Source organism: Botrytis fragariae (assembly GCF_013461495.1).
Source record: "Botrytis fragariae strain BVB16 chromosome Unknown tig00000045, whole genome shotgun sequence".
Lineage (NCBI taxonomy): Eukaryota > Fungi > Ascomycota > Leotiomycetes > Helotiales > Sclerotiniaceae > Botrytis > Botrytis fragariae.
The window spans coordinates 1015935-1040559 of NW_023500991.1; the positions used below are offsets into that span (position 1 = coordinate 1015935).

General features: G+C 44.2%; 8 protein-coding genes across 8 annotated transcripts; 6 read left to right on the forward strand and 2 right to left on the reverse strand.

The window, feature by feature from the left end:
* Positions 1 to 50: 50 nt before the first annotated feature.
* Bfra_003520 (putative clumping factor b protein) lies at positions 51 to 4866 on the forward strand (the record flags this gene model as incomplete). Its single annotated transcript, XM_037333925.1, has 2 exons — positions 51 to 301; positions 366 to 4866. The coding sequence occupies 2 exons, from the start codon at positions 51 to 53 to the stop codon at positions 4864 to 4866; spliced, it is 4752 nt and encodes a 1583-aa protein (XP_037194012.1).
* A 1173-nt stretch (positions 4867 to 6039) lies between these two features.
* Bfra_003521 (uncharacterized protein) lies at positions 6040 to 6648 on the forward strand (the record flags this gene model as incomplete). The annotated part of the gene is made up of 2 exons (XM_037333926.1): positions 6040 to 6362; positions 6531 to 6648. 2 exons carry the CDS (start codon positions 6040 to 6042, stop codon positions 6646 to 6648), a joined length of 441 nt encoding a protein of 146 aa, XP_037194013.1.
* Positions 6649 to 7278: 630 nt separating this feature from the next.
* Positions 7279 to 8867, reverse strand: Bfra_003522ia (putative glycoside hydrolase family 51 protein; the record flags this gene model as incomplete). The annotated part of the gene is made up of 4 exons (XM_037333927.1): positions 7279 to 7655; positions 7745 to 8271; positions 8319 to 8583; positions 8636 to 8867. The coding sequence occupies 4 exons, from the start codon at positions 8865 to 8867 to the stop codon at positions 7279 to 7281; spliced, it is 1401 nt and encodes a 466-aa protein (XP_037194014.1).
* A 1505-nt stretch (positions 8868 to 10372) lies between these two features.
* Positions 10373 to 12291, forward strand: Bfra_003523 (putative mfs sugar transporter protein; the record flags this gene model as incomplete). The annotated part of the gene is made up of 7 exons (XM_037333928.1): positions 10373 to 10399; positions 10458 to 10512; positions 10565 to 10631; positions 10679 to 10872; positions 10935 to 11599; positions 11664 to 12059; positions 12130 to 12291. The coding sequence occupies 7 exons, from the start codon at positions 10373 to 10375 to the stop codon at positions 12289 to 12291; spliced, it is 1566 nt and encodes a 521-aa protein (XP_037194015.1).
* A 637-nt stretch (positions 12292 to 12928) lies between these two features.
* Positions 12929 to 13278, reverse strand: Bfra_003524 (uncharacterized protein; the record flags this gene model as incomplete). The annotated part of the gene is given in 3 exon segments (XM_037333929.1): positions 12929 to 13013; positions 13117 to 13206; positions 13220 to 13278. The coding sequence occupies 3 exon segments, from the start codon at positions 13276 to 13278 to the stop codon at positions 12929 to 12931; spliced, it is 234 nt and encodes a 77-aa protein (XP_037194016.1).
* Positions 13279 to 17638: 4360 nt separating this feature from the next.
* Bfra_003525 (putative beta- glucan synthetase protein) lies at positions 17639 to 19799 on the forward strand (the record flags this gene model as incomplete). Its single annotated transcript, XM_037333930.1, has 4 exons — positions 17639 to 18312; positions 18362 to 18536; positions 18586 to 19668; positions 19725 to 19799. 4 exons carry the CDS (start codon positions 17639 to 17641, stop codon positions 19797 to 19799), a joined length of 2007 nt encoding a protein of 668 aa, XP_037194017.1.
* A 1424-nt stretch (positions 19800 to 21223) lies between these two features.
* Positions 21224 to 22755, forward strand: Bfra_003526 (putative 60s ribosomal protein l3 protein; the record flags this gene model as incomplete). Its single annotated transcript, XM_037333931.1, has 4 exons — positions 21224 to 21315; positions 21441 to 21597; positions 21650 to 22323; positions 22378 to 22755. 4 exons carry the CDS (start codon positions 21224 to 21226, stop codon positions 22631 to 22633), a joined length of 1179 nt encoding a protein of 392 aa, XP_037194018.1. The 3' UTR covers positions 22634 to 22755.
* A 620-nt stretch (positions 22756 to 23375) lies between these two features.
* On the forward strand, positions 23376 to 24552 carry Bfra_003527 (uncharacterized protein; the record flags this gene model as incomplete). The annotated part of the gene is made up of 3 exons (XM_037333932.1): positions 23376 to 23782; positions 23872 to 24236; positions 24302 to 24552. The coding sequence occupies 3 exons, from the start codon at positions 23376 to 23378 to the stop codon at positions 24550 to 24552; spliced, it is 1023 nt and encodes a 340-aa protein (XP_037194019.1).
* Between the last annotated feature and the right edge of the window lie 73 nt (positions 24553 to 24625).

Consider the following 24625-nt stretch of genomic DNA (forward strand, 5'->3'; position numbering starts at 1 on the left):
TCTTAAAAGCTTCAAACGGGTCGGGTCGATTTACATTCCTCATCGCCGACATGAGACTACGTTTAAATGTGCGCAGGCACAATCTTCCTGACTGCCCCATCATCTGGGATGTCAACACCTCAACATCCGCACCTACAGTGTCAGAATTACTAAATGAAATTAATGATGTAATTCCCATCGAATCTACAGAATGGGGGATGGAGGATTATGCTGTTGAGGTGAAGGGGAAGGAAGGACTTAATTATGAATGTCTGCACTTTCAACCTGTTGACAAAGTAATGAAGGAAGAAGATGAAGTAATGTGAGTTCGAGCTTGCATTCATTACACATTTGCGAGACATATACACTAATGTTCTATTCTCCAGCATTCGCCCACTTCTTACTAATGATCTGCGAGCACGAAGAATATCTGGAAGGCATCAAATTTCGGCGGATGGGAGACATTTGGTTGACGGTATCGCGTATGGAAGACCTATGTTAAGGAGACCTATGAACCGCCCAGCAATTGAGATTCCCCCTCGCAAACGACGTAGAATTACAATCGATGAAGATGAGGATCCTGAGGACGCCGAAGATACTGAGCCAGCAGCCAAAAGAATTGCTTTTCAACCAGAAGTTGACGAAGATGAAGACGATGAAGACGACGATGATTTTGATCCAAATGCAGACAATTACGAGGATGAGGAAGAAGAAAAAGAAGAAAGCGACGAGGAAGTCGCGGATACAGGAAGTCGACAATTAGTTATTCGTGCAGATTTTGAGGATGACGATGAAGAGAGTGATGAGGAGATTGAGAATACAGACGACCGACAACTGGTCCTTCATGCAGATTTTGAAGATGATGACGAAGAAGACGATGAAGACTTTGAGCCAGGATTAGAGGAGCAAAATTCGGAGGATGAGGAGAACGAGGAGGAAGATTTTGAGGGGTTTCAAGATGACCAGCCAAACTCGACCACTCCCGGCAATGAAACGGAAAAATCAGGCGATGTTGACGAGCTATCTGCTGCCGACCGGGCTGTCCTTTCAAGTGTCAAGAGCCCATCAACAAGAGCAAAGATTTGCGAATTGCATACTGCTTTTCCCAGCGCCTCTATGTCCGTTGTCAACTTTGTCTTAAAGGGTTCTGATGGAGACATATCCCACGCCTATGAGGCTCTGGTTCGAGGATACGTTCCTGCTAAGCCGAAGAGCTCTATCTTACAATCATCTTCTAATCATCCCAAGTCACCGAAGGTCTCGTCTAAAGCCCGAGTCTCCAAACGCAGTGAAGCAGGAATCACATCCAAGCAAAATGATCCGGCACCAACCAATAAGATGGATTTAGACGATGAAGAATCTGGCTCGGAGGAGGAAGAGGAAGACGCGTTACTTCAACACTATGATCAGCACGGTTTACCGCCAGGTTCAATTACTTCAGGCAAAGCATTATCATATATGGCTGAAGCTATGGAGGGTGCTCCTGATTCAAAGCCAAAACATACCAAGTTTGATACTGGTTCCGCAGCTGTTTCTACTGGCAATGGTATCACCTTTGCAGGTAGAGATTTGAGCAGCGGGCTTACCTCTACACCAGCAATAGATATCAAGTCTAATGATGATGAAATATCTATTGATAGTGATGGTTCCTCAGATTCGTCTTCCGAAGCCGATTCAAGCAGCAGTAGTGATGATAGCGATGATTCTTCTAGCGGAGACGATTCTAGTGAGGCTGCCGACGCATCATCCTCATCTTCTGATAGTGATAGCGATTCTTCGAGCGATTCTTCGAGTGATGACGAAGCACCGGAAGTCAAATCGAGTAAGCAGGTTGCGCCAGTGTTTGAAGCTGCTAAGTTAGAACCTAACCCATCTACCGACAAGCTTGTTTCAAACCCACGAGTTCCTGTGCCTCCTAGACAGGGCAAGAAATCAACGCAATCCAGGAATCAGCGTCGTAAACAGGGTATCGCTCTTGCCAAGCTTAAAGAGCGAGGTATTCTTCCAGAGGACACTAAAACATCTGAATTCAATCAGCTAGAAGTCAATGATAGCACTTCCCCCGAAGACGCATCTGCCGCGCTAGCAGTATTGAGAGCCAACGCCAGCTCTGTCAAAATTCAGAATGGAACAAAAAAAGCACTCTCCGAAGCCGACGAGTTCGAGGCGCGGCGACGTGAATTGCTCGCGTCTCTTGCGTCCGGTGGTATCGAGGTATCTCCAACAACTGGCAAAACTGTGGTTGATACTATGAATGTCGACGTGCCCGAAATGGTAAGCGGTGCTCCTAAAACTGGCAAAGATACATCTGAGAACCCTACTGAAGATTCCGATATCGCCAATGTGGGTCTACAAGAGGATTCTGACTCCACACCAACAAGTGAAAATCAACCAGCCAAATCACGACGAGCGAAATTGGACGTGGATGCCGGTCGTCGATTATTGTTTGGTGCACTTGGTATGAAGAATCCCAAGACGAAGAAGGACGAGGACAAGCTTCGTAATGACTTGATGAAGGATGTCCGTGTTTCTAAAACTGTTAACCCACCTGAAGAAGTTCTTGCCCAAGAGACTGACATTCTCGCTGTTGATAACGATAGATGGAGAGATAAGGTTGCTGCCTATCGAGCGGTCGAATGTTGTCAAGAAGGTGTTGTATTAAGCGAGCCACCGTTTCCATTCGTTCAACGATGGGATCCTCAACAACAAAATCATAGAGGTGGCAAGAGGAAGAACCAGGCCCAAGGGCACAATGAAGATTCACAAGGTTCAAAGAAACGAAAGAGACGCAATGGAAAGCAAAACTACTCTGAAGAACAGGAGGAGTATTTTGACGAATCATACCAGCCAAGCTACGAGGAAGATGTCACGGAGACACAATCGACGGAGCCACCAGCGAGACAGGTTGAGAGTGTGGAGCTCAGGACTGATCTGGGGGATCTTATTCAAGAAACCCCTGATCTAGTCGAACTCCCAGAAGATCCAGCTACTCTGCCAAATCTAGAACTACACACAGTACAATCTGGAATGATCATTGCCTTCAAGCAAATGCTTATGGACGAATCTACAAAATGGCAACCACAGATTTCAGCTTATCGCACAGCCTCTGTTCTATCCGTCGACGATAATGGTGATATCACAGTTTCTTTGGCAAGAAGAGACAGAGATTATCCAGTGAAGCATTACGATGAAAATGGAGAAAGGATTTGGGGAAAGTTTGAAATGCCCAATGAAGAAGAGGATGAAGAGGAAGAGGACAATGGAGAAATGGTCATCACTTTCTACGAGCTTGTCGAACCGAAGATTGTCGCCCCTGCCCCAGTAAGCCTGTCTACCGAAATCTCCAAAAATGGCATGGCGACTGATGATTCCGTGACTTTAAGCAACGAAAACTTAGATGAAACACAATGTTCCCATGTCACAGAGACGCAGTATTATGACACAGACCCACCAGCTCCTGCCGAAACTGCAGACATAATCAGAACGCCACGTAATTCAAAGCTGGAGTATCTGCAAGCTGAAGCATTACCGCAATCAATCACTGATAGTGCTAAGGAAAATATTTCACATCTTATCAAGGAAGCTGGTTTTCGCTCTAATGTACCCTCCTCCATAGTCCGAGATTTTGCTCTCAACGATTCGGAAAAGGGCGAAGAAGCGCTTAAGCACGATAGAACGAGGACAGAACCAATGGATGAAATTGACGAAACCTCGTTTTCGCCAAAATTCAATGGTTTCGGTTCGAGCTCACCGATCCGACAATCACAGTCAATCACTTCTCCTGATAGGCAACAATCGAGTTGGCACACTGTAGGATCTCAAGAACCTTCAAGCGTTCTAAACCACGATAAACCAGAAGTGTCTGCAACTCAAGAATCTGAATCAACTAACGAAAAGGACCTAACAACAAGAGTGCCTCAGGTAACTCCAAATGTACCCAACATTCACACCAAGCCAACCACCAAGAAAATCAATGTCAACAAGGCTCAGGCATCGTGGGAAGCCCTTCAGCCACGTAGAAATGCATCTAGTCCAGTTGAGACAGACCAAACACTTGACACGATTGAGGTAGATTGTAGAGCAGCAGACCCAAAGTTATCGGGACAATCATCATTCGCAAGTTTGGTCACTGACCATGGACGGCAACCAGATTTCAGTTTTGAGAACATACGAAACCAGGAACTTCATGACGCCAAAACAGATGTTACAACAATTGATATGGCAACACATGATGGTGACGAGTCTGAACTTCCTTCACACCGATTCAATTCATCTAGCAAACCTACTGAGAACGACGATAAGGCTGTACCTTCATCGGATGATTTTCCAACTGTTGAAGAGTTTCTCAGCCAGCCTTCCCAGCCTCTGAAGGAGCCTGAGGGGAACGCTTCGCAGCCTCCACCAAAAAAGCCGCAAGCTGTTACTAGGACGAGAAAGACATTGGCAGGATTCGATGATACACAGTCTTCAGCAATCCCAGCAGATGACAAGAGTAAGAAAGCCTTGGTGGCATTTGATGATTCAGACTCAGAGTCGGATACAGTGCAGGTGAAAGCCGAGCTTGGATCAAAGGGGGCTGGAACTAAACCAAAGAAGACCATTGCTGCATTTGATCCATCTTCTGATGAAGATCAGACCACGCCTAAAACATCTAAAGCACCACAAAGTTCGCAATACATGGATCTGACCCTTTCAAGCGATATAGAGCCCGAACCTGAAAAGGAGAAATTGATTGGCGAAGGCTCAAACAGGGATGAAGATTTTGAGGCAGGATGGGGAGCAAAGACAAAAAGTAATTTGAGAGGATTAAAGAGACAAGGGAGTAATAGCTTGGGGGGTGCGACAAACACTTCTCTGAACACCAAAACTTCCAGAAAAAGATTTTGAGCATGTTGGACACCGCAAAGTCAATGTCAAGATTCGTTTCAAATGGTGTGCTAATTTTGGCAAATACTATTTGTAAAGAGAGAAGTAGCAGAGAAATATGCAGCAGTTAACAGAATAGTAAGGTACAACACGTAGCTACAAAAATTAATACAATAACATATAATCATTCTTAAGTTATGTTTTTTCCATTCTCTGGAACATGAGAACTGTGTTTGAATCGGACTTCATTCTACTTTCGAGTTGGTTGTCTCTCCTGGTAAGTGCGTAAAGGCAGCGCATGTATTCATTACCAATACCTACTTTGGATCTTCTGCTGCTAACATTTCGGGAGTTATGTTCCTTCTTGATCTTCTCTTCCGTGATCAAACCTATTCAAATGATTCATTCCACAATGTTCTTTTGATTTCCAATCTAGTTGTATGGAATTCTGTTTGTTTCGTTTCATCACATCCTTGATGTGTGCAAGACCTCGTTTAGTCGGTGTTCAGCCAAGAACAATGCATTGGCTCTCAATCGTCCTTGATTGCTGATAGGGCTTAGGATGCTTCTTCTAGAACTGTTTCCACCTCTCTCCACTCATCTTCTTTGATATGATATTTCTTGATTTCAAGATGAGAAAGGCTAATTCAGTGATACATTGATTCGCAAGCGTGGGTTTAGTTATACCGAACACATGTGATCTTACATCCCTATACAATACTGCGAATGTATCTCTTGTCGCAATATCATTTCCTATACTTTTGAACACATATTCAAGTATATGAGATCTTGGATGCCTTTAAATATAAAATTTATCCATCACTTCTTCTCGAGTACACATATATAAAACACAGGTTTCCCTGTTTTTAATACTCGGTCCAATACGTCTACTTCCAGAGAGCCACCATATCACCCCGCGCCGCATATATACAGATTCTACCCCGCCAGTCATCATTTTTATTTACCCAGAGAAACCTATTCTCGATCTCGAATCGCATACTCAGTCCTTGAAGCTACGTTCTATTTCTCGACGTTTCGATTGCTGAACTGAAAGCTTGAGTGTGAAACAAACAATCGTGTATTTTAAAACCCCCCGAGTCCGAAGTCGTCTTCGAATCAGTCTGAAAGTTTAGACTTTTTGAAGTGCGGAATACGAGTTAGACCGAGTTCATGACCCAAATACTTTAGAGAAATATGAAAGCTATCTCACGACTCGTCGTCTTGAGTTTCTTGCCTGTTATTATCGCTTCGTTGTTGTCGGCGCCTACACCGGTTTCCACGGCTACAAACACTATTTCTGCATCGGGATCATCATCAACCCCGTTCTTGATCCGGAAAGATTGGAGGAATGGGAATCCTCGGGAGGGATTCCAAGCTTCTAGACCGAGCGAAACGAGTGAAGAAGATGCGTTAATCACAGCCGCGCCAAGTGCAGAAGAGATTCAGCTTCAGGAAAAATATCATCAGACTACTTATTGGAGTTGTGTTACGCTGCAGACTTTTGTGCATTGTGGATGGTATGTGTATTTTTTCTGTTGTTTGGGGATGGGGAGTTGGATTGGAGATGAATTTTGGGTTGGGGTTGTTGTTTTTGAGGTTTGAGGTTTGAGGAAATAGGGGATGTGGCAGCCGGGATGATGTTGGTTTGGAGTAGAGAGAAATAGATGCTAACTTGAGCTGACTAGGCATGAACCTATTCTGGCGGGAGGAACAGAGATTGCGGGGGCTTCTTGTGGATCATGTAATGTTGGGAAAGTGGCTTTGATGGCGGCGGGAGCTGTGGTGGTTGCTGGAGTTTTGTGACGAGAGATGGGGTTCCGAGTTAGATTGGGGTGAGTTTGTAGTAGGCGATTGTTGTTTAGAGGGGGAGTGGATGTGAAGAGAACGGCAAGATTTCTACATAGAGCTTTACATAATGATATTGCTGGATATAGAGTTGGGACATTTTAATTATGCGAGTTAATGGGAGCTTTCTTATGTGGGAGGATTACTGACCTGCCATGGAGTCGTATTGTTTTCGGGTAGATGATTGATTAGATACTATATTTGTAAACCCGGCCATGTTATTTGGACCATGATACTACTAATTGAGTATGACATTTAATTCCAAAAAAAACCACTTACCAAGATTGCCAGAGTTCATGAAGTTGGGAACAACGATTCATCTGGAGCAATAATAAGGGTTCGCCGGGAACTAGCACTTGAACCTTTTGATACATCTATGGTTTCATAACACTATTCGTGCGGCTTTTGAGGAAAAGAATTTCTTGCATTAGGGTGAAAAAAATAGACTGGGAGCAGATGCCTGAAAGTTGGCAAAGTCTATGCGCTTTTGGGAATGGATAATTGAAGAGAGCAACACCAGTAATCCGCGAATAGCCCATTGGACTTCTTGCACTGATTTCTTTTAACAATCATATTTCTATAACATACTTAGGATCTCTCAAGTTCCCTATCACCCGCCCATGCCAACTTTCTCGTATCCAATCTCTCTCCCTCACCCCTCTTAACTTCCACAACTTTCTCTCCCGTTGCCCATCTCAACATCGTAAGAGAATGTTTTCCAAAAGTGTATTTACCCTTACCATCCCATTTACTTTCCTTAATACCCACTTCTTCCTTCTCCGCCGTATTGGTCACCTTAACATTATCTCCAGTGATAGTGAAAACCTCAACCTCACCCTTCACCCCCAGTAAATCCGTCTCGAAACTCTCCTCCTCGCTCACATTCACAACACACAAACTGATTACTCCATCCTCATCTATACTTCCCGCCACATCCAACCAGCTCGCTCCTCCCTGTTCACCCACTACACTCCCCAACCACTTCGGTTCCTGAACCCCTTCGTACGCCCCCCCTCTCACATGTAGCCCAGAGTCCATCCACGCATATACTTACTATACAGCCATAATGGCCACCAAGTCGTTTGTTTAATAATCCCATCTTTACTTGTCATCAATGGAGAAATGACGTTAACGCTCTGAGCCAGATTAGCCATCCCAACATATCGACTCTGTCGAATAAAAACATTCAACCACACACCGACGGCTAGAGCATCGCTTAGAGTGTATTTTTCCTCGGCTCCCTCTTCTCCGGGTGCACGTAATGGATCCCATACGTTCCATTCGTCGAAACAGATTTTGGGGACAGGTACTGAGGGAGGGATCTTGGCTTGGATGCGTGCGATTTGGATGAGGGAGGCGGCGGATTCGATGGCGGTTTCTGCTTGCAGGGGTGAAAGGGCGTTGGGGAGATGTTGGGATGAGGTGCTGTAGATGTGGATACTGTGCATGGTTATGTGGTGAATATTGGGTAGTAGCACGGTGAGATCCCAGGGGGAGAGACCTGTTTCGCCACAGAGAATGAGCTGAAGGGATGGGTCGAGGAGATGGAGAGCTTTAGACCATTGGAGGGCTTTCTTGGCGCTGGATTCATTTAATAATGGTTTCTTGGAGTGGGAGATTTAACGTACTAGTCTTCAGCAGTCATTTGCTCAACTTGCCACGGTCCCCAAACTTCGTTCCCTAGTGCCCAGTATTTGATATTGTATGGTTCTTTATGTCCATTCTTTCTTCGAAGATTGGCATAGTAGGTATTTCGGGTACCGTTGCAATACTCTACCCACGCCAATGCTTCGGTCAATGTCCCTGTTCCCATATTGAGACAGAAATAGGGTTCGACCCGTTTTTCCTTTCCCTCTGAGAGAACACTGAGATAATGCATGAATTCATCAGTTCCTGGATGCTGTTAGCTTCCGAGCTCAAATGAACAAATAAGAGGGTCAAATACCAAATTCATTCGTCTCAGTTCCTAACCAAGCAAGTTCAGGTCGAGCAGGTCGATTTTCTCTAGGTCCGATTCCATCTTCCCAGTGATATGTAGCGATGAAATTTCCACCAGGGTAGCGAATCACAGGAATATCGAGTTCGCGGAGCGCACCGAGGACATCCGTGCGGTAACCATGTTTGTCGGAGAGAGGGTTTCCAGGATCGTATATTCCACCGTAAATGCAACGGCCCATATGTCTGCTATGTGTGAGCAGGTATACAAATAGGGGAAATGGCTTCAAGCTGAGATATATGTAACCTATCTCCCAGGCCACACGCTCGTGACATGGGGAACTTTCAGGTGATGTAGAATGGAACGATGTGAAAACTACATTGCATATTCAACCGGTTGTGGTGTGTACATGGACTTTCCCACTCGAGAAGGTCTAATGTCCAGTAGATGACGATGTTCGCACAAAATGGCGTTTTAGACATTCTTTGAAACTTGAACTCTCTTGAAAGACAGCCAAAATATAGTTCATATGGCTCCTCGCTTCAACTTTTCAGCGAGCACCATCATATGGAGATCTTCTCATTCTAATCTCAGATCATGCGAGTTTAGATGAGATCCTAGTCTTAGAGAGGATATCAAACAAGTCCTCCTACGTATGTCCCCAAGTAGTCAAACGACACCTGACTTTTGAAGATGTACAAAAGTATCACTCACTCCATAAACCCTCCATATATCATAGGGTCTATTTCAAAGTCAGTATACTTTCGTATGTATCTAACGACGCACGAAGCTCTCGAAAACATACCGATCTTCGACAACCTCCTCGACGCATCAATACTAATCGAAGGCGTCTCTCCATCGGGTATTCTCGTAAACGTCGTCATCGTGTCAATATCTCTTTCCCTTGTTCAGATCCGTGTAGTATTCCGTGCCTCACGGGATGAAACAAACAACATAAAGCGCTGCACATGGAATCCTGCCATCTTAATAAACCTCGGAACCGCATCTGACAAGACTGAAGACAGTCTCCCGTCTCCACCTTACCCACCTGATACGACGATATCGACTCACAAATCCACACGCACAAACAAGAAGAGTGCGGGTAGTCGGTCACCACTCTGTGCGCTCATTGGTGCGCATATACGTTGCTCCGAGCTATTGGACCATTTAATCCGAAGCTGCACGCGCCCTCCCGACAAGCGAGCCCCTCTTACTGGATGGAAAATCTCAAGCCACCAACAAGCGAAAATCTACGTCTCCGCACCCCACGTTGGGACTTGCACACCCTGGTCTGCTCACGCCCTCCATAACATAGCAAGAGCAATCCGCGGTCAATCTCCAGAAAATGCTTGGAGACTTGGGAGGAAGTCATTACCGTACATTAATCGAACATGCAGATGCGTACCAATGGGCGTTCTTGAGCCGAAGTATCCCTGCGCACCAAGATGCACAGGACATGCTCAAGAACGAATCATAACAAGGGAGTGGCTGGTTCCCCAACGCGGAGAGCTAGAAGACTATCGTAGAGTGCCATTTCGGGAGCTCCCAGGTGCCATTTCCCCAGGATCCCCGCATAACTAGCGTATTATCATATGGTATGTTGTTGGTGTTGGTAAATTGTGAAGTGCAGTGAAGAATATAAGATGTGAAGATTTCGCATGCAAATGTTGATCCCCTTTGATCAGTATCTCTTCTTGAGAACATTTCTTTAATTGATACTGTAAGCTTTCGAGCATCGTTACAGCCATGGTTCTGTCTCCAAAAGTCTATCAGGTAAGATTTATGTGTTTGAAACTTTGTGTTCTTGGCCATTGCTAACACTAAATCACAGTTCCTCGTAGGTGTTTTCGCCTCTGTGGGTTCTATTCTCTATGGTTATGATCTAGGTACGTAGATTGTATACTCAAGACTCTATAAACCAGCTCTAACAGTAATTAGGTGTTATCGCAGAAGTCGTTGCAAGTGAAACATTCGTCGAAAAATTCCAGCCAACTTCAACAGAAATGTAAAAGGTCCTCTTCCAGTGATATGATGCAAAACTAACTGGCTTAGTGGTATTGTAGTATCCTTCTTCACGGGTGGAGCATTTTGTGGTTCCGGTCTTGCAGGACCAGTTGGAGATAGATTCGGTCGTCGATGGACCATCTTTGCAGGATGTCTTATCTTTCTACTCGGAGGCGGTCTCCAAACCGGTGCACAGCATATTCATTATCTTTGGGCCGGTAGATGGATTGCCGGATTAGGAGGTAAGCTATCGGAACTCAGCAATTCTATTCCAACAGGCCATCACTAACAAGCAATTCACTAGTTGGTTTCCTTGTTATGATTATTCCCCTCTACCAAGCCGAAATCGCACATCCCAGCATTCGAGGTCGCATCACATCCTTACAACAATTCATGTTGGGAATTGGTGCTCTCGTCGCCGGATGGATTAGTTACGGAACATATATCGGCATCAAAGGCAACTCTGCACAATGGCGCTTGCCACTGGGACTCCAACTGCTTCCCGCCGTTGTTCTCGCCGGTCTCATTTTCCTCTTTCCCGAATCTCCACGTTGGCTCATCGATCATGGATACCCAGACAAGGGACTCAAAACGCTCGCCAGATTGCACGCCCATGGTGATGAAAATGATCCCTGGGTCCGAGCAGAATTCGATCAAATCCAAGACAGCATTACGTATGAGCATGAACATGAGGCAAAATCTTACTTGGAATTGTTCACAAACAAGTCATCTTTCCGTCGATTATTTATCGCGTGTGCCTTGCAGGCATCGGTTCAAATGACTGGTGTTTCCGCAATCCAGTACTATTCCGTAAAGATCTATGGACAGATTGGCATTGTAGGAAGTGATGCTTTGAAATATCAAGCTATCAACAATATCATTGCTTTGCTTGGAGAAGCGTGCTGTGTATTATTCATTGATAAGTTGGGACGAAGATGGCCTTTGATTTGGGGTAATCTGTTTAATATGGTTAGTCATCCAATTCCTCACTTCCTCTACATACAAGATCACAAAATACTAACAATCGCTCCAGCTCACATTCCTCATTGCCTGTGTCCTCATCGCCAGCTTTCCGCCCGCCACCAACCATAACATCGGCGCCTCCTGGGGTTTCATCATCATGACCTGGCTGTACAATTTCTCCTTCTCCTGTACCTGCGGACCTCTCTCTTGGGTAATCCCTGCCGAAATCTTTGACACCCGTACCCGTTCTAAGGGTGTCTCCATCGCAACCATGGTTTCCTTCGCCTTCAACACGCTGATCGGTCAAATTACCGATATGGCCATGACCAACATTGGATACAAATTCTACTTCGTCTTCATCATTTGCAATTTCACGAATGCGCTATTCTTCTACCTATTCTTGCCCGAAACCGCAAGAAAGCCTTTGGAAGAAATGAATTATCTCTTTACTCATGCACCCATTCTCGTAAGTTCTTCCTGTTTATCACTAACTCGTACTACACATTCAAAAACCTCAAATCCTAACAGCAAAATAGGTTCCCGGAACAGACAAAGCATCGTACAACGCCGGCTACGCCGCAGATATCGAGAGAAGAGCTCAAGAGATTAGTGACAAGAACGGGGTTGACGTTGAGCACTATCAAGGTGACCTTGAGAAGCATCGCACTGGTGCCAATCCAGCCATGGGTGTGGCATGATGGATCAGTTATGAAGTTATGATAATATCCTTTATGGATATAGGAATTGGATACCCGAATATTAATATTAACTATTTATTGAATTGTCAAGTTGGTTCTGTGGACTTGGATGACACGAGTAATTGTTCTTTGGCTCGCTGTCCCATGCGATGCTGTGTGATATGTATATACTTGGATTGAATGCTGAGGCACATACCTTGCAGCTGCGTGTCTACCTATTGCTGTGCTAGATCGTAAGGATAATAGAAATTACGGAAATGACATACAGAAGTATTCTTCTGATCTTTCGAGGTTTGGTTGAGAGAGTACCTAGAATGTCCAGAATATCGTTCTGGCTCTTTGAGACTGAATTTTGTATCTCAACAGAAGCGAGCGATGGAATGGAAGGGAACGATAACCTACACTCTGACGATCTCATCATCGCGTTATTTACTTTTTCGTTGAATCCAAGCTATCCATAATTTTCGCAGGGAATCTCGCAACTAATTACCAGCAAAGAGTATATGAATAATGCGAATTTCTCTGAGTGGATATATGTAAACATAGTTATACATCGAAACTGTGAAAGCTTACAACTTGTATATACGATATTCAGATCCGTTCTATTGAGCTATAATTCAATTCAATGTGGACAAATTCAAGCGGTTGTCATGTACATCGTCACTCTCTTTGTAACTCTTGCCCATCGTGAATTCCAATTGAAACCTCGCTCTCCAAACACACTATTGGACATGAAGAATAAGAGTCTATTGAGTCTGACAGAAGCTACGAAACTCTTGCATCTGATATCGACATCTCACATCTAGACTGTGAAGCCCATCTTACCTGAAGCATGAAACAATATCTCTGATGTAAACACTGGCACTTGTCAAGAAAGCGGTGACAATTTGGTTAGTATGAGACAATAAATCACTGCTAGATAATTGACTATTCTTCGTCGATCACTTTGATGTCCAGAATGTGCCAAGTTGTCGCAGTTTCTCTCATTCATGTCCGGGCATTCGAACTCGAAATCTGGTAACAACAATTTGAAATATATTAACAAGTACGTCCATAAAGTGTACGTATTTACTTCGGACGAAAGCGCTCCACAGAATGGAAGGACAACTCTGGTAAACCGTTGAAAGTTTGATGTACAGAGTGAACTTTGTATTATTTCCTTGCTAAACGATTTACAATGGAGCTCGTGGGTCAACGTTGCAAGCATAACTTTATGCTTGCACATAGCCGCGATATAATCAACTCAACTTGAGAGTAAAAACGGGCCTTCCCTTGCACAGCCTCTATACTAACTCTCTCAATACGAGCAGCAAAAGTAATCGACATCAAAAAAACATGAAACAAAATACATACATGCCACTTGGATGCTTCATATGTCTTGAAAGCCCACCATATTGGCTTTCAATCAAATCTTTATAAATTGTAATCTACGGTAGATCCTCAATTTATATACCCTTACACTTGGTCCAGACCGATAGGATCAGAGTGAGGTAAGAGAAATCCTTGACATTTGGGTGATTGATGATTGAACAAAGTATGATGACATAAATGATTTACTTGAGGAAATGTGAGACTCTCACGGTTCTTCAAGAGGACTGTGAGGCTCAAGTACCTAGGTATCGAATGTCTTGACTCTTGAAGCTTTGGGGATGGCTAATATATGAGGATAAAGTAAGAATGTAGGCGTGAAATTGTAAAGAAAGTGTAACGATTGGTAGGTACCGTTGGTGGTGAAGAAGGTGTTGTATAGTCTGCACTGGATGTCAGTAACATGCAGATTATAACGTTTCAATAGTAGTAGCTTCGTGAATATGAAACTGTTCTAGATCCCAGAGCCTCCTCCAATCCTTTGTAATTATGAGTGCCATTCCCTAGGTAGCTTTCCGGTACTAGAATCTAAAATTGCGGTACATGTTAATATTTATACGAGACTCTCTGGAAAACCGATGCAAACCCCGATGTAAAACCAGAATCCTTCAATCACACCCCTTTACCGATATAAGTGTGAACCGTCCGTACGCTTTTTGTGATATCAAATACGCATGTAGGGACGGACACTTATTCCATCATCCCGACCGGTACCTGCGCCGCCAAGCTTTACACGAAAAGATGAAAGATAACAGAAATATCACAGCAGTGGATCTCATTTATTTTTTGCATCCCGATAGAGGAACTTATCACGTGAAAGAAGACGCCTTTGAAGTCTGATGATAGTTTGTGGATTACCTTGGGAAATTGGTCCGAAATTGATCCATCATGCAAATGCAACCTGATGAACGAGTTGAACTCAAAAGACTCTACGAGTACGATACTCCGTTTTGTACTCCGTAAGTTGTAACGACCAGCCACGCTTGCCAGGTAAGCTTCACCGGAATGGTTGGGGTTTCATGTTTTTGAGTGGAAAAGACAGGTTGGATCTTCCATGAGATCTTCAGAATTGGTGGAAGTGGATGTGGGAAAACCGTTATTGTGATCGCCGTTGTTCTTTGCTGAGTAAGTCTGGAGACTGGATATTGCTCACTTAAGAAGCAGGAGAATGAGGACAAGTAATTGGTCGAGGTTCCAAAAAGGAGGTCAGCAAAAAAGACAAGTCACCAGAGAGTTTTGTATTCGGCGGTATTGATGAGGTCATGAAGGGGATTTCAGATTGTAGCATGCCCATTGCTCAAGGATATCTGAGATTCAAACCAAAGTACTCTCTACATGCATGCTTTCCAGGATACTGCATTTCAAGTTAATCCTAATCGCGTAAAGCGAACGATGGTCAAGAAGCGGGCCATACTGAATCTTGATAGTAGCTAGGGGTATTAATAGATAGCCAGGGCAAAGGTGCCACTTAAATTATTTTGGACGCGTAAACAAGTTGAGGCTGTGAGCCTGTGAGTTATAAATTTACCCTATGATAAGCTATGTTGTTGCTGCTGTACGAGATGGTAGACCGTAGTTGCCACTCTTCGGTGAGGTTGGTCATCTGTTGTTGGTGTTTGGAGTACAATAGAGCTGCTGTTTGATGTTCCAGCTGAGTAAACAGACGACTGAAAATAGAGCCACGCAAGGGGAAAAAAGCATTACCTAGGTAGGGAGGTAGGTAGGTAGCCTTTTGCATTGATTGAGGTATGCTTATGGTTAGCATGCTCGTCAGCCAACAAGGAGCGACACTCTCTACTTTGGAATTGACTCAATCATAGTAGCCAAGATGAGAAATATGAGAAAGTCATGACTTGTAGGCTCAACAAGACGATGCATCCTATTGGTTATCGATATAGTCGTCTGAGGTATAAAAGAACATGCAGCCTTCCCAGCCTTAAGGGAGGTAAACGCGATGAACAGGAAGGAAAGAGAAGGACACTGAACCTGCGCTTGTAATAAAGATCACTCATCCTATAGTAGGCAACACACTAACATTCTAGTCCGAGGTGAGAAAGCGTGAGAAAGCGTGAGAAAGCGTGAGATGTAGGTACTGTGCTCTGGATGAGACTACCGTGTATGCTTTGGAAAGAATTGGTCAGACTCATCAAACTAAAATCACTAGAAGCCTTTTATTGATCTACCAGGAGCTTTTGAGAATAGATCCGGCGATTATGCTTCACCAATATGCGGAAACCATTGGAACGGGCCTGGAAACAGACTTGACATAGCACCAAACCGGACGGCATGGGTATGTTAGAAGTTAGGATGGATTTGGTTCATAGATTCATGATTGCAAACCCAGTACCAAGAGAGGACATGCAGGATGGGATCATTTGAAATGGATGTTCAATTATCAATGCTCGAGGATACACTGGTAGATGTATAACGTGAGAAATGCCTACCTAGGTATCAACAGTCTGATATATCACGATATTGTCATCGAGAAAGGGTTCTGCCGTGTTGATTCGATTGCACATGTGTACTTCGTACCTTAATTCTAATTCTTGACGATTCCACAAAAAAAGGCCCAATCACCCTTGTTTCTTCAATCAGTCAGTCCAGGATTGGGGTGATGAGAAGAAAAAAACCCTTGGACTTTCCTTTTTTTTCTTCTAAGGAGAGACCCCCTTTTAGGGATATGGTAACAACCTAGCCACCCTAGCTAATCTTTTGCAATCAGCAATCTTGCTTGTGCAATGTGCAATGTGCAATGTGCCATTGAAATTTGAATGTGCTTCCGCCCTCTTTTTGATTATTTATTTAACTGTAACCAATTAATCGATACCACCTGGGCAATAAATTGTTTCCCTATGTATCGTAACATGCCTCATATTGTCTAGCGGCGAAAGCTGGTCCTTGATTGAGCGAAATTGTCAAGAGTTATAAGTGAATTTGGGAAGGGAGAGGGAAAGAGGATTGTTTAAACCACCCACCTGGGCACTTGTGATCTGAATCAATCAATCAATCAAAATCAAATCAAATCGACTCGACTCGACAATCAACCAACCTTATCCATTCATTGACTTTGTCTACCCAGGTACATACCTACATACCCAGGCGGTGCTAGGAAAGGAAGATTGAAAGTTTGCGTGCGAGATTGAAAGATTGAAAGATTCCAAAATAACACAAAGTGCGAGGAAAAGAACAACCTAAGAACATCTCAAAGGTCTCAAACAAACCCTAAGAAATCTGCATTCGAACCTTCCCGGTCAACTTGCCTTGCGCGCATTTTCTACTTCTGCATGTTCTAAAGAAAGCAAACTTGATTCAAAGCCGAAGCCTGCTGATTTCCTTTTCATCCGCGCCACCATCCATCCATCCATCCACCCACCCAACCAGCATTCATTCATCTAACGCCAAAAGATTTCTACTTCATGTTGATTTGAACGCCCTAGTTTGTCAACTACAACTACAACCACAATCACAACCAACCATTGACAACCAAAACACCTTTTCCACACCAGAAACACAATACTTGAGATATTCTCCAAACGATATCAAGAAAGTTTAATCCAACAATCGACTTCGACTTCGACCTTGATTCTAATACCGACATTCGTTTGTACACGCTCCCTTCTCATTTCGATCAAGAAGGATTCTTGGATACACCTCCTTTCTTTGTAAATTCTGCTGGCCATCTGGAAGACCTCAATCTTCATCCTTCACTTCTCAGCTGTTAAAACTAACGACACTCGATACCTTTTACGATAATATTCTATGAATTTCGAACTTCACGATTTGATCCGAGCTTGCTGTTGATTGCCGCCCGAGAACTTTGAGAAGAATTGAGCGTGTTCTTGATCTATCTTCACTCTTCCATTTTACGAACCCGTTACGAATTCCACATTCCAAAACACCAACCACAACCGCCTTGGCTGACGTAGCATATGCTATTGCACTCATAAGATTCTAATTTGGGCTCGTTTTTATCGTCGATATGGACCACTCCTACAGTGGCTCCGGGCGAAGGCCCCCTCACATAACAGTCAATTCGGGCAGTGGTGGAGATCTACTCAATTCATCTACTAGCTCTCCTTCTACTGCGGGAACTCCTGGTCAATCGAGGCAGTTGATCCCGCCGCCGCGACCACCGACTTCAGGCTCGCAACAGTCACGCATGGCTGCCCCTCAAGTATATGGCTCACCCGATGTAGCTCAGTCAAATGAAATGCTACTTCCTCCTTCGAGATCACGGCCTTCAGCGAATAATCAATCATCATCATACTCCGACTATCCCTTACCTTCTCCCTCAGTATCAGGGTTTTCATCACGCAGAACAAGTTGGAGCTCAGAGGCGGGAAGTCGAGACAGTCGAGCAGGACCATTTGGCTCACCTTTTGATGACTCGAGAGCTTCTTCGAGAGCCGGCGACAGCGATGATGAGAATATCAATACACAAACTGTTTCCGAAAAATATAACATCATGCCATCTGCAGGATTATTACTTTTCCCAGAAGATGTTGAGAAAGATGATTACCTTCACAACCCGGATCCAAGTGATAAAGATATGGATAAGTGCGATATATGGAATCGGAGAGGTCTTACGAATGTTGGAGGATTGATCTTCATCGTCTTGGGCGTACTAGCCTTGTTCGTAGCATATCCAGTTGTGTATGTTATTAATCGATCGCTGGGAAAACTTCTGCTAACAATTGTCTAGTACATTCGTGAAAGACAAAATCGATCCTACTCATGGTGCTTGTGCAGCAGCCGCAGATTGTTTATCAGATAAAATTTCCCTTCTTAAGAACGTGAGAACGGGTCTCATAGATCCGGACACTCCAGACTCCGTCAAGAGCAAGACCGCTCATGATGGCACCAAATTGAAGCTTGTGGTAGGGTTTCTTACATCATGGAGTTTTGTTTAATGCTAAATGATCCTAGTTTTCTGACGAATTCAATACCGATGGACGAACTTTCTACGATGGCGATGACCCATTCTTTCAAGCCGTGGATATTTGGTATGGTGCTACTCAGGATTTGGAATGGTACGATCCCGATGCTGTAACGACTGGAAACGGCACTCTGAACATCAAATTCGACGCTTTCCAAAGTCACAACTTAAATTATCGCTCTGGGATGGTCCAATCATGGAATAAGTTGTGCTTTAAGGGTGGTCGTGTGGAAGCTAGTATTTCATTACCTGGCCGAGGAGATTGGCCCGGTTTCTGGCCCGGTTTCTGGAGTATGGGCAATTTGGGACGACCCGGTTACCTAGCTACCACAGAGGGAATGTGGCCCTACAGTTATTGGGATAAATGCGATTACGGAATTACGGCAAATCAAAGTTCACCGGATGGTATCAATTGGTTACCCGGTATGAAGCTGCCAGCTTGTACGTGTAAGGGCGAAACGCATCCTTCAAGCGGCAATTCTCGATCAGCACCCGAAATTGATGGAATAGAAGCCAGTATTGCATTCATGACGGAGAACTGGGGAACGGCTACAGGTTCCGCATCTCAATCTTACCAGATTGCCCCATTCGACATATTCTACATGCCCGATTACAACTATGTTGAGGTTTATGACAACGAACAGACTTCTGTGAACGCCTACCGAGGTGGGAATTATCAACAAGCTATGTCTTCAGTGACTTGGCTCAACAATGATTGGTATGATGGCAACGGATATCAAACGTATGGATTTGAATATACTCCTGGATCCGAGGGACAGGTGACATGGTTCGTTGGTGATCAGTACACTTGGAAAATGGACGCCCGTGCATTGAGACCAAACGGAAACGTTGGCCAACGAACGATGCCGGAGGAGCCTATGGCTCTTATCATGAACTTGGGAATGGGTACCAGTTTCTCCCAAGTTATGATGCCTAATTTGAACACTCTATTCCCCGCTACCATGCGTTTTGATTACATCCGGATATATCAAGAAGAAGGATCCGAATCGATCACTTGTGACCCTGATGGATACCCAACCACCGAATACATCGAAAAGTTCCCGAAGGCATATGTAAGTTGATCTATCACTTTCTTCAATCGCTCAGAGCAGCATGCTAACTAATTTAGAAAAATCAAAACCATACGTCTTGGTCAGACGCTGGCTACACGTGGCCTACAAATTCTTTTGTCGACACTTGCTAAAGACTCTTCATTTCTTTCACAAACTTTTTGTATAAAGGACGTACTTTGCTTTGCAAAAGCGCAAAAGCGAATCATATACCCCTCGAGACGTGGCACGAATATTCACGCGCCAAAGGACATATAGAAGGCGGTCGGACATGGCGGCGCCTGGCGATTTCGATTCATCTTTTCTTTCACCGAATATTACAAAAGAGCGCGCGTTTTTGTTATTAATCTTGTTTTCTTCGCCTCCAAATACACAATTGCATAGCGGCGTCGGCGTTTTATACTTTTCAGCATCAAGCACGTTTATTGATTTGCCTTTCTAGCTTCACTCCAACTGTTGTTGGCTATGTTCAAAGTGCATTTTGAAGCCTTTGTGCTTTCGCTGTTGTACAAAAATACCACTGGTTCATATTCTACAAGTTTTTAGTTTTCGGTTCAAGTTTTTGAGTTGATAGATGGAGTGACCTTCACAACTCGATTATTGTGTTTAATTTAGAAAGAGAGATAACGGAGCTCTAGATGGGTATCTTTACCAAAAAAAAAATAGGCGGGAGGGGGGGGGAAGTTGGGGAGTGGAAGTGAGGATAAACGAATGAATGGATTGACTTTATTGACTAACTGACTTGACTGATTGGATTGGATCAATTGGTTTGGCTTGGCTGGCTTGGTCTCTGGTTTGATATTGTATTTGATTGGATTTTGCAATGCGGGTGGGATCCTTTGATCGACTTTGATATGAATAGTTTGGAATGACTGGGCTGAAGTTAAATGAATGGGTGTTCAAGAGAAACTCGGAAGACAGGTGGAAATGGAGGTTAAGAGTTCGTGAGGCAATGAGCGAATTTGAGGAGCGAGGAGTGGAAACCTTTAGAGGGTGTACCCATATACCAATACCAATACCAAATGTCATGATAATAAAGAGACTTCAATAATATTTCACTGGGCCTCTTCACGTGTTTCTGATGTTACATAATGTTTCAACTACCACACTTCTGCTGTTACTTTTGATTGCAATATTCGGAGTGTGGAAAGTCAAAACAGGCAGACAATGAACATAAAAGACACAGAAGCACGTTCTATATATACAATGGCCGTGATTTCACTCTATAACTTCATAGTATAGTATATGAACAACATAAACGGCCAATCGTACTGATGATAATACACCTGTACAAAGACTTCTCCAAAGCTTCATGAGATAAGAGGTTTAGCCACCCCGAGAATTTAGATCACGTGTAGCGAAGGGTCTCGATTATTGATGCCAAGACTCGCTGGGGCAAATATTCAGAACTTTTTTTCAATTGGACGCTAAGCCACTTTTGGGACACTAAGACAATTCTAACCGAGAAATCGCACACTCTCAATATTCGTGAACTTTTCTCATTGAATTCTTCTGAACTTTTGAACCTCAACACCTAAAGAAGTCGACCACCGCCAACATGTCGCACCGTAAATTCGAAGCTCCCCGTCACGGATCCCTTGCTTATCTCCCAAGAAAGAGAGCAAGCCGTCACCGCGGAAAGGTCAAGAGGTGAAGCATTTACCCCAATTTTCATTCTTTGCGACTTTTGAAGATTCTACGAAGTTATCAACATTTGTCTGCAAATTCATTTTTGGAAGGAAGATCTCATTTACTAACTTCTCAATTACAAACAGTTTCCCCAAGGATGATAAGACCAAGCCAGTCCACCTTACTGCCACTCTTGGCTATAAGGCTGGTATGACTACCATTGTCCGCGACCTCGACCGTCCTGGTGCGAAGACACACAAGAAGGAGGTCGTTGAGGCAGTGACTGTCATTGAGACACCACCGGTACGAGCAACGCAGCCCGCTTGGCTTAAGCCAATGGCTAATATCTTTTTAGGTTATCGTTGTTGGTCTAGTGGGTTACATTGAGACTCCTCGTGGTCTCAGATCCCTTACAACTGTCTGGGCCGAACATTTGAGCGACGAAGTTAAGCGCAGATTCTACAAGAACTGGTACAAGAGCAAGAAGAAGGCTTTCACCAAGTACGCCAAGAAGCACTCCGAGAACAGCGGATCTTCCATCACCCGTGAACTCGAGCGTATCAAGAAGTACTGCACCGTCGTCCGTGTCCTCGCCCACACTCAAATCAGAAAGACTCCTCTCAAGCAAAAGAAGGCTCATTTGATGGAGATCCAAGTTAACGGAGGTAGCGTCGCTGAGAAGGTTGACTTCGCCAGCGGTCTTTTCGAGAAGCCAGTTGAGATCAGCTCCATCTTCGAGCAAGATGAGATGATTGATGTCATCGCTGTCACCAAGGGTCACGGTTTCTCTGGTGTCACCAGCAGATGGGGAACCAAGAAGCTTCCCAGAAAGACACACAAGGGTCTCCGTAAGGTCGCCTGTATCGGTGCCTGGCATCCAGCCCACGTCCAATGGACTGTTGCCCGTGCTGGTCAAGATGGATACCATCATCGTACCTCTTGCAACCACAAGGTCTACCGTATCGGACGTGGTGACGACCCCAACAACGCCGCCACCGAGTTCGATGTCTCCAAGAAGGCCATCACCCCGTAAGTTTTAACAGCACACTACTTTCAGTGTCACATTGACTAACATAATTTTAGTATGGGTGGCTTTGTCAGATATGGTGAGGTCAAGAACGACTTCATCATGCTCAAGGGTTCCGTTCCAGGTGTTAAGAAGCGTGTCATGACTCTCAGAAAATCCATGTTCGTTCACACCTCAAGAAAGGCCTTGGAGAAGGTTGAGTTGAAATGGATCGATACATCCTCCAAGTTCGGTCACGGTGCTTACCAAACCGCCGAGGAGAAGCACCAATTCTTGGGTACCCTCAAGAAGGACATTGCTCAATCCTCATAAATTTAAAAATTGGTTTCGCATTTCGGGTTTCTTACGTTTCGATAGGTGTAGTCGGTGGGGGTATCATATGTGCAATAAAGCAGTCCATGATTACCTATGGATATACTAGCATTCCATCAATGAAGAAATGTCAATGATATCCAATAATTTCAATAATGATTCAACTTATGATGATATCTTGGCGAGCCCAGCCAAATTGTGAGAACTGAGAACTTTGATCCAGGCCATGTTGGTTTCAATACAGTGAAAGAATTTGACAAGCTGTTCTTTATCGTATTATATTTACGGCTAGCACTTGACGGACCTCGTTCTCGACCTCTTGACACCTTTTTTCCTTGTATTTTCCAACAAATTTTAACAGACCTTTCACTGAGACCCTGGGAACAATTTACGAGTTGGCTTTATTAGCAATCACTTGAATCAGACTTTCTATAACTCGATCTTATATAAATTCTCTTTGCAAGATAGTTGACGTTGTTTTGTATTCATCAATCTACCAGTGATCCCTCTCAAGTAATTCTCTCTTTTTTTCCTTTTTCTCCCATCTCCTCTCTCTTTCTTCAATTGTAGAAATCGTCATCCCACCAAGCACCCCTGTATAAAGATTCTTAAGTTGCACAAACAAGAAAAAGAGAGATTCCCCATTACCCCACGTCACCGAAGTCACACAACATCCTCTGGTCCTTCCCTAACCCCTCTCTTCTTAGCTTTATTTACTAGTTTCACTCCATTGTCAATATCAATGGGTGCACTTTCCGCCGTCCTCGCCATCCCTTATCGAAGTATCAAAGAATCTATTGAGAGAAGTCGCAAACAGAAGAACAAAAATAAACAAGTAAATAAACAAACAAAATCTGCACCGGGAAGTCGCACACCGAGTGTTTATCGTGAAACGGGAGGAAGGACACAGAGAACAGAGAGGTTAGAAGGAAGAGTTAGTCCAGAAAAAGGAAGATCGCAATCATTAGGTTATTTACCATCGTTCGAAACGCCTCGGGCAGAATTGGAGGCAGATTTGGGCAAGGGAGTAAACAAGGGAAAGGGAAAGGAAATCGAAGGGGCTTCGCTGCAGAAATTGTCGACGGGGTTAAGAACGACGTCACAGAGAGATTTTGCGTTGGACGCTACAACGCAGGTAGAGGTTACTGCGTAGACGCAAAGATTAAGCTTGCGATACCTTTTGCTTTGTTCTCTCGACAAGAACGAATTGGAGAGGCTATTTTTGAAAAGAGATCTAGAATTGAGCAGCGTTTCTTGCATAGCTCTGCGATCTTCAAATATACGAAGGAGAATAAAATTTCAGAAAAAATAAACACAAACACACGGCCTCGAATACTATCCGAACGAACGGACAACTACACAGACAAAATGGGGTCAGACGAAGATTACATGGCGTTCCTCGATAAAGCCAACGAGGATCCCAGTGCCGGCACGTCAAAAGCTACGAGCAATAATAAAAAAGCTGAGTTCAAGACCATGGATGATGATGTGGATGTACCTAGCGTGTTGGTTAGGGCAACCAAGGATGCGTGGTACACCAGTGATGCCGATGAACCATTTGTTGTTGTGGCGCTGAAATGTGAAGGAGGAATGCCGGATGAAGGTTTGTTCCTCGCTCTTTATTGAGAAGTTTGGGAAATAAGTAGCATATGTACTAACGAAAAATAGAAACATTCGCGAAACTCATAGCCCATCCTGCTCCCGCAGACGCAGCGGAAGAAATACAGATTATGGATATCGGGGAGTGGGATCCGCAGGGACAATACAAACAGATTGTGCAGGCAGTGAGAGATGCTAGTAAGGGGAGTGATGTGAGGGTCTATAGGGTGTCGGGGGAGGGAGCGAGAGTTGAGTATTGGGTTGTGGGGGTTGAGGGGGGGAGATTGGTTGGAGCGAAGGCGTTGAGCGTGGAGAGTTAGAGGGCTGTGAGAGTGATGGAAAAGATTGTTTATACCTGGCGTTTCTTGACTTTTGGTTCTTGAGGAGGGATAT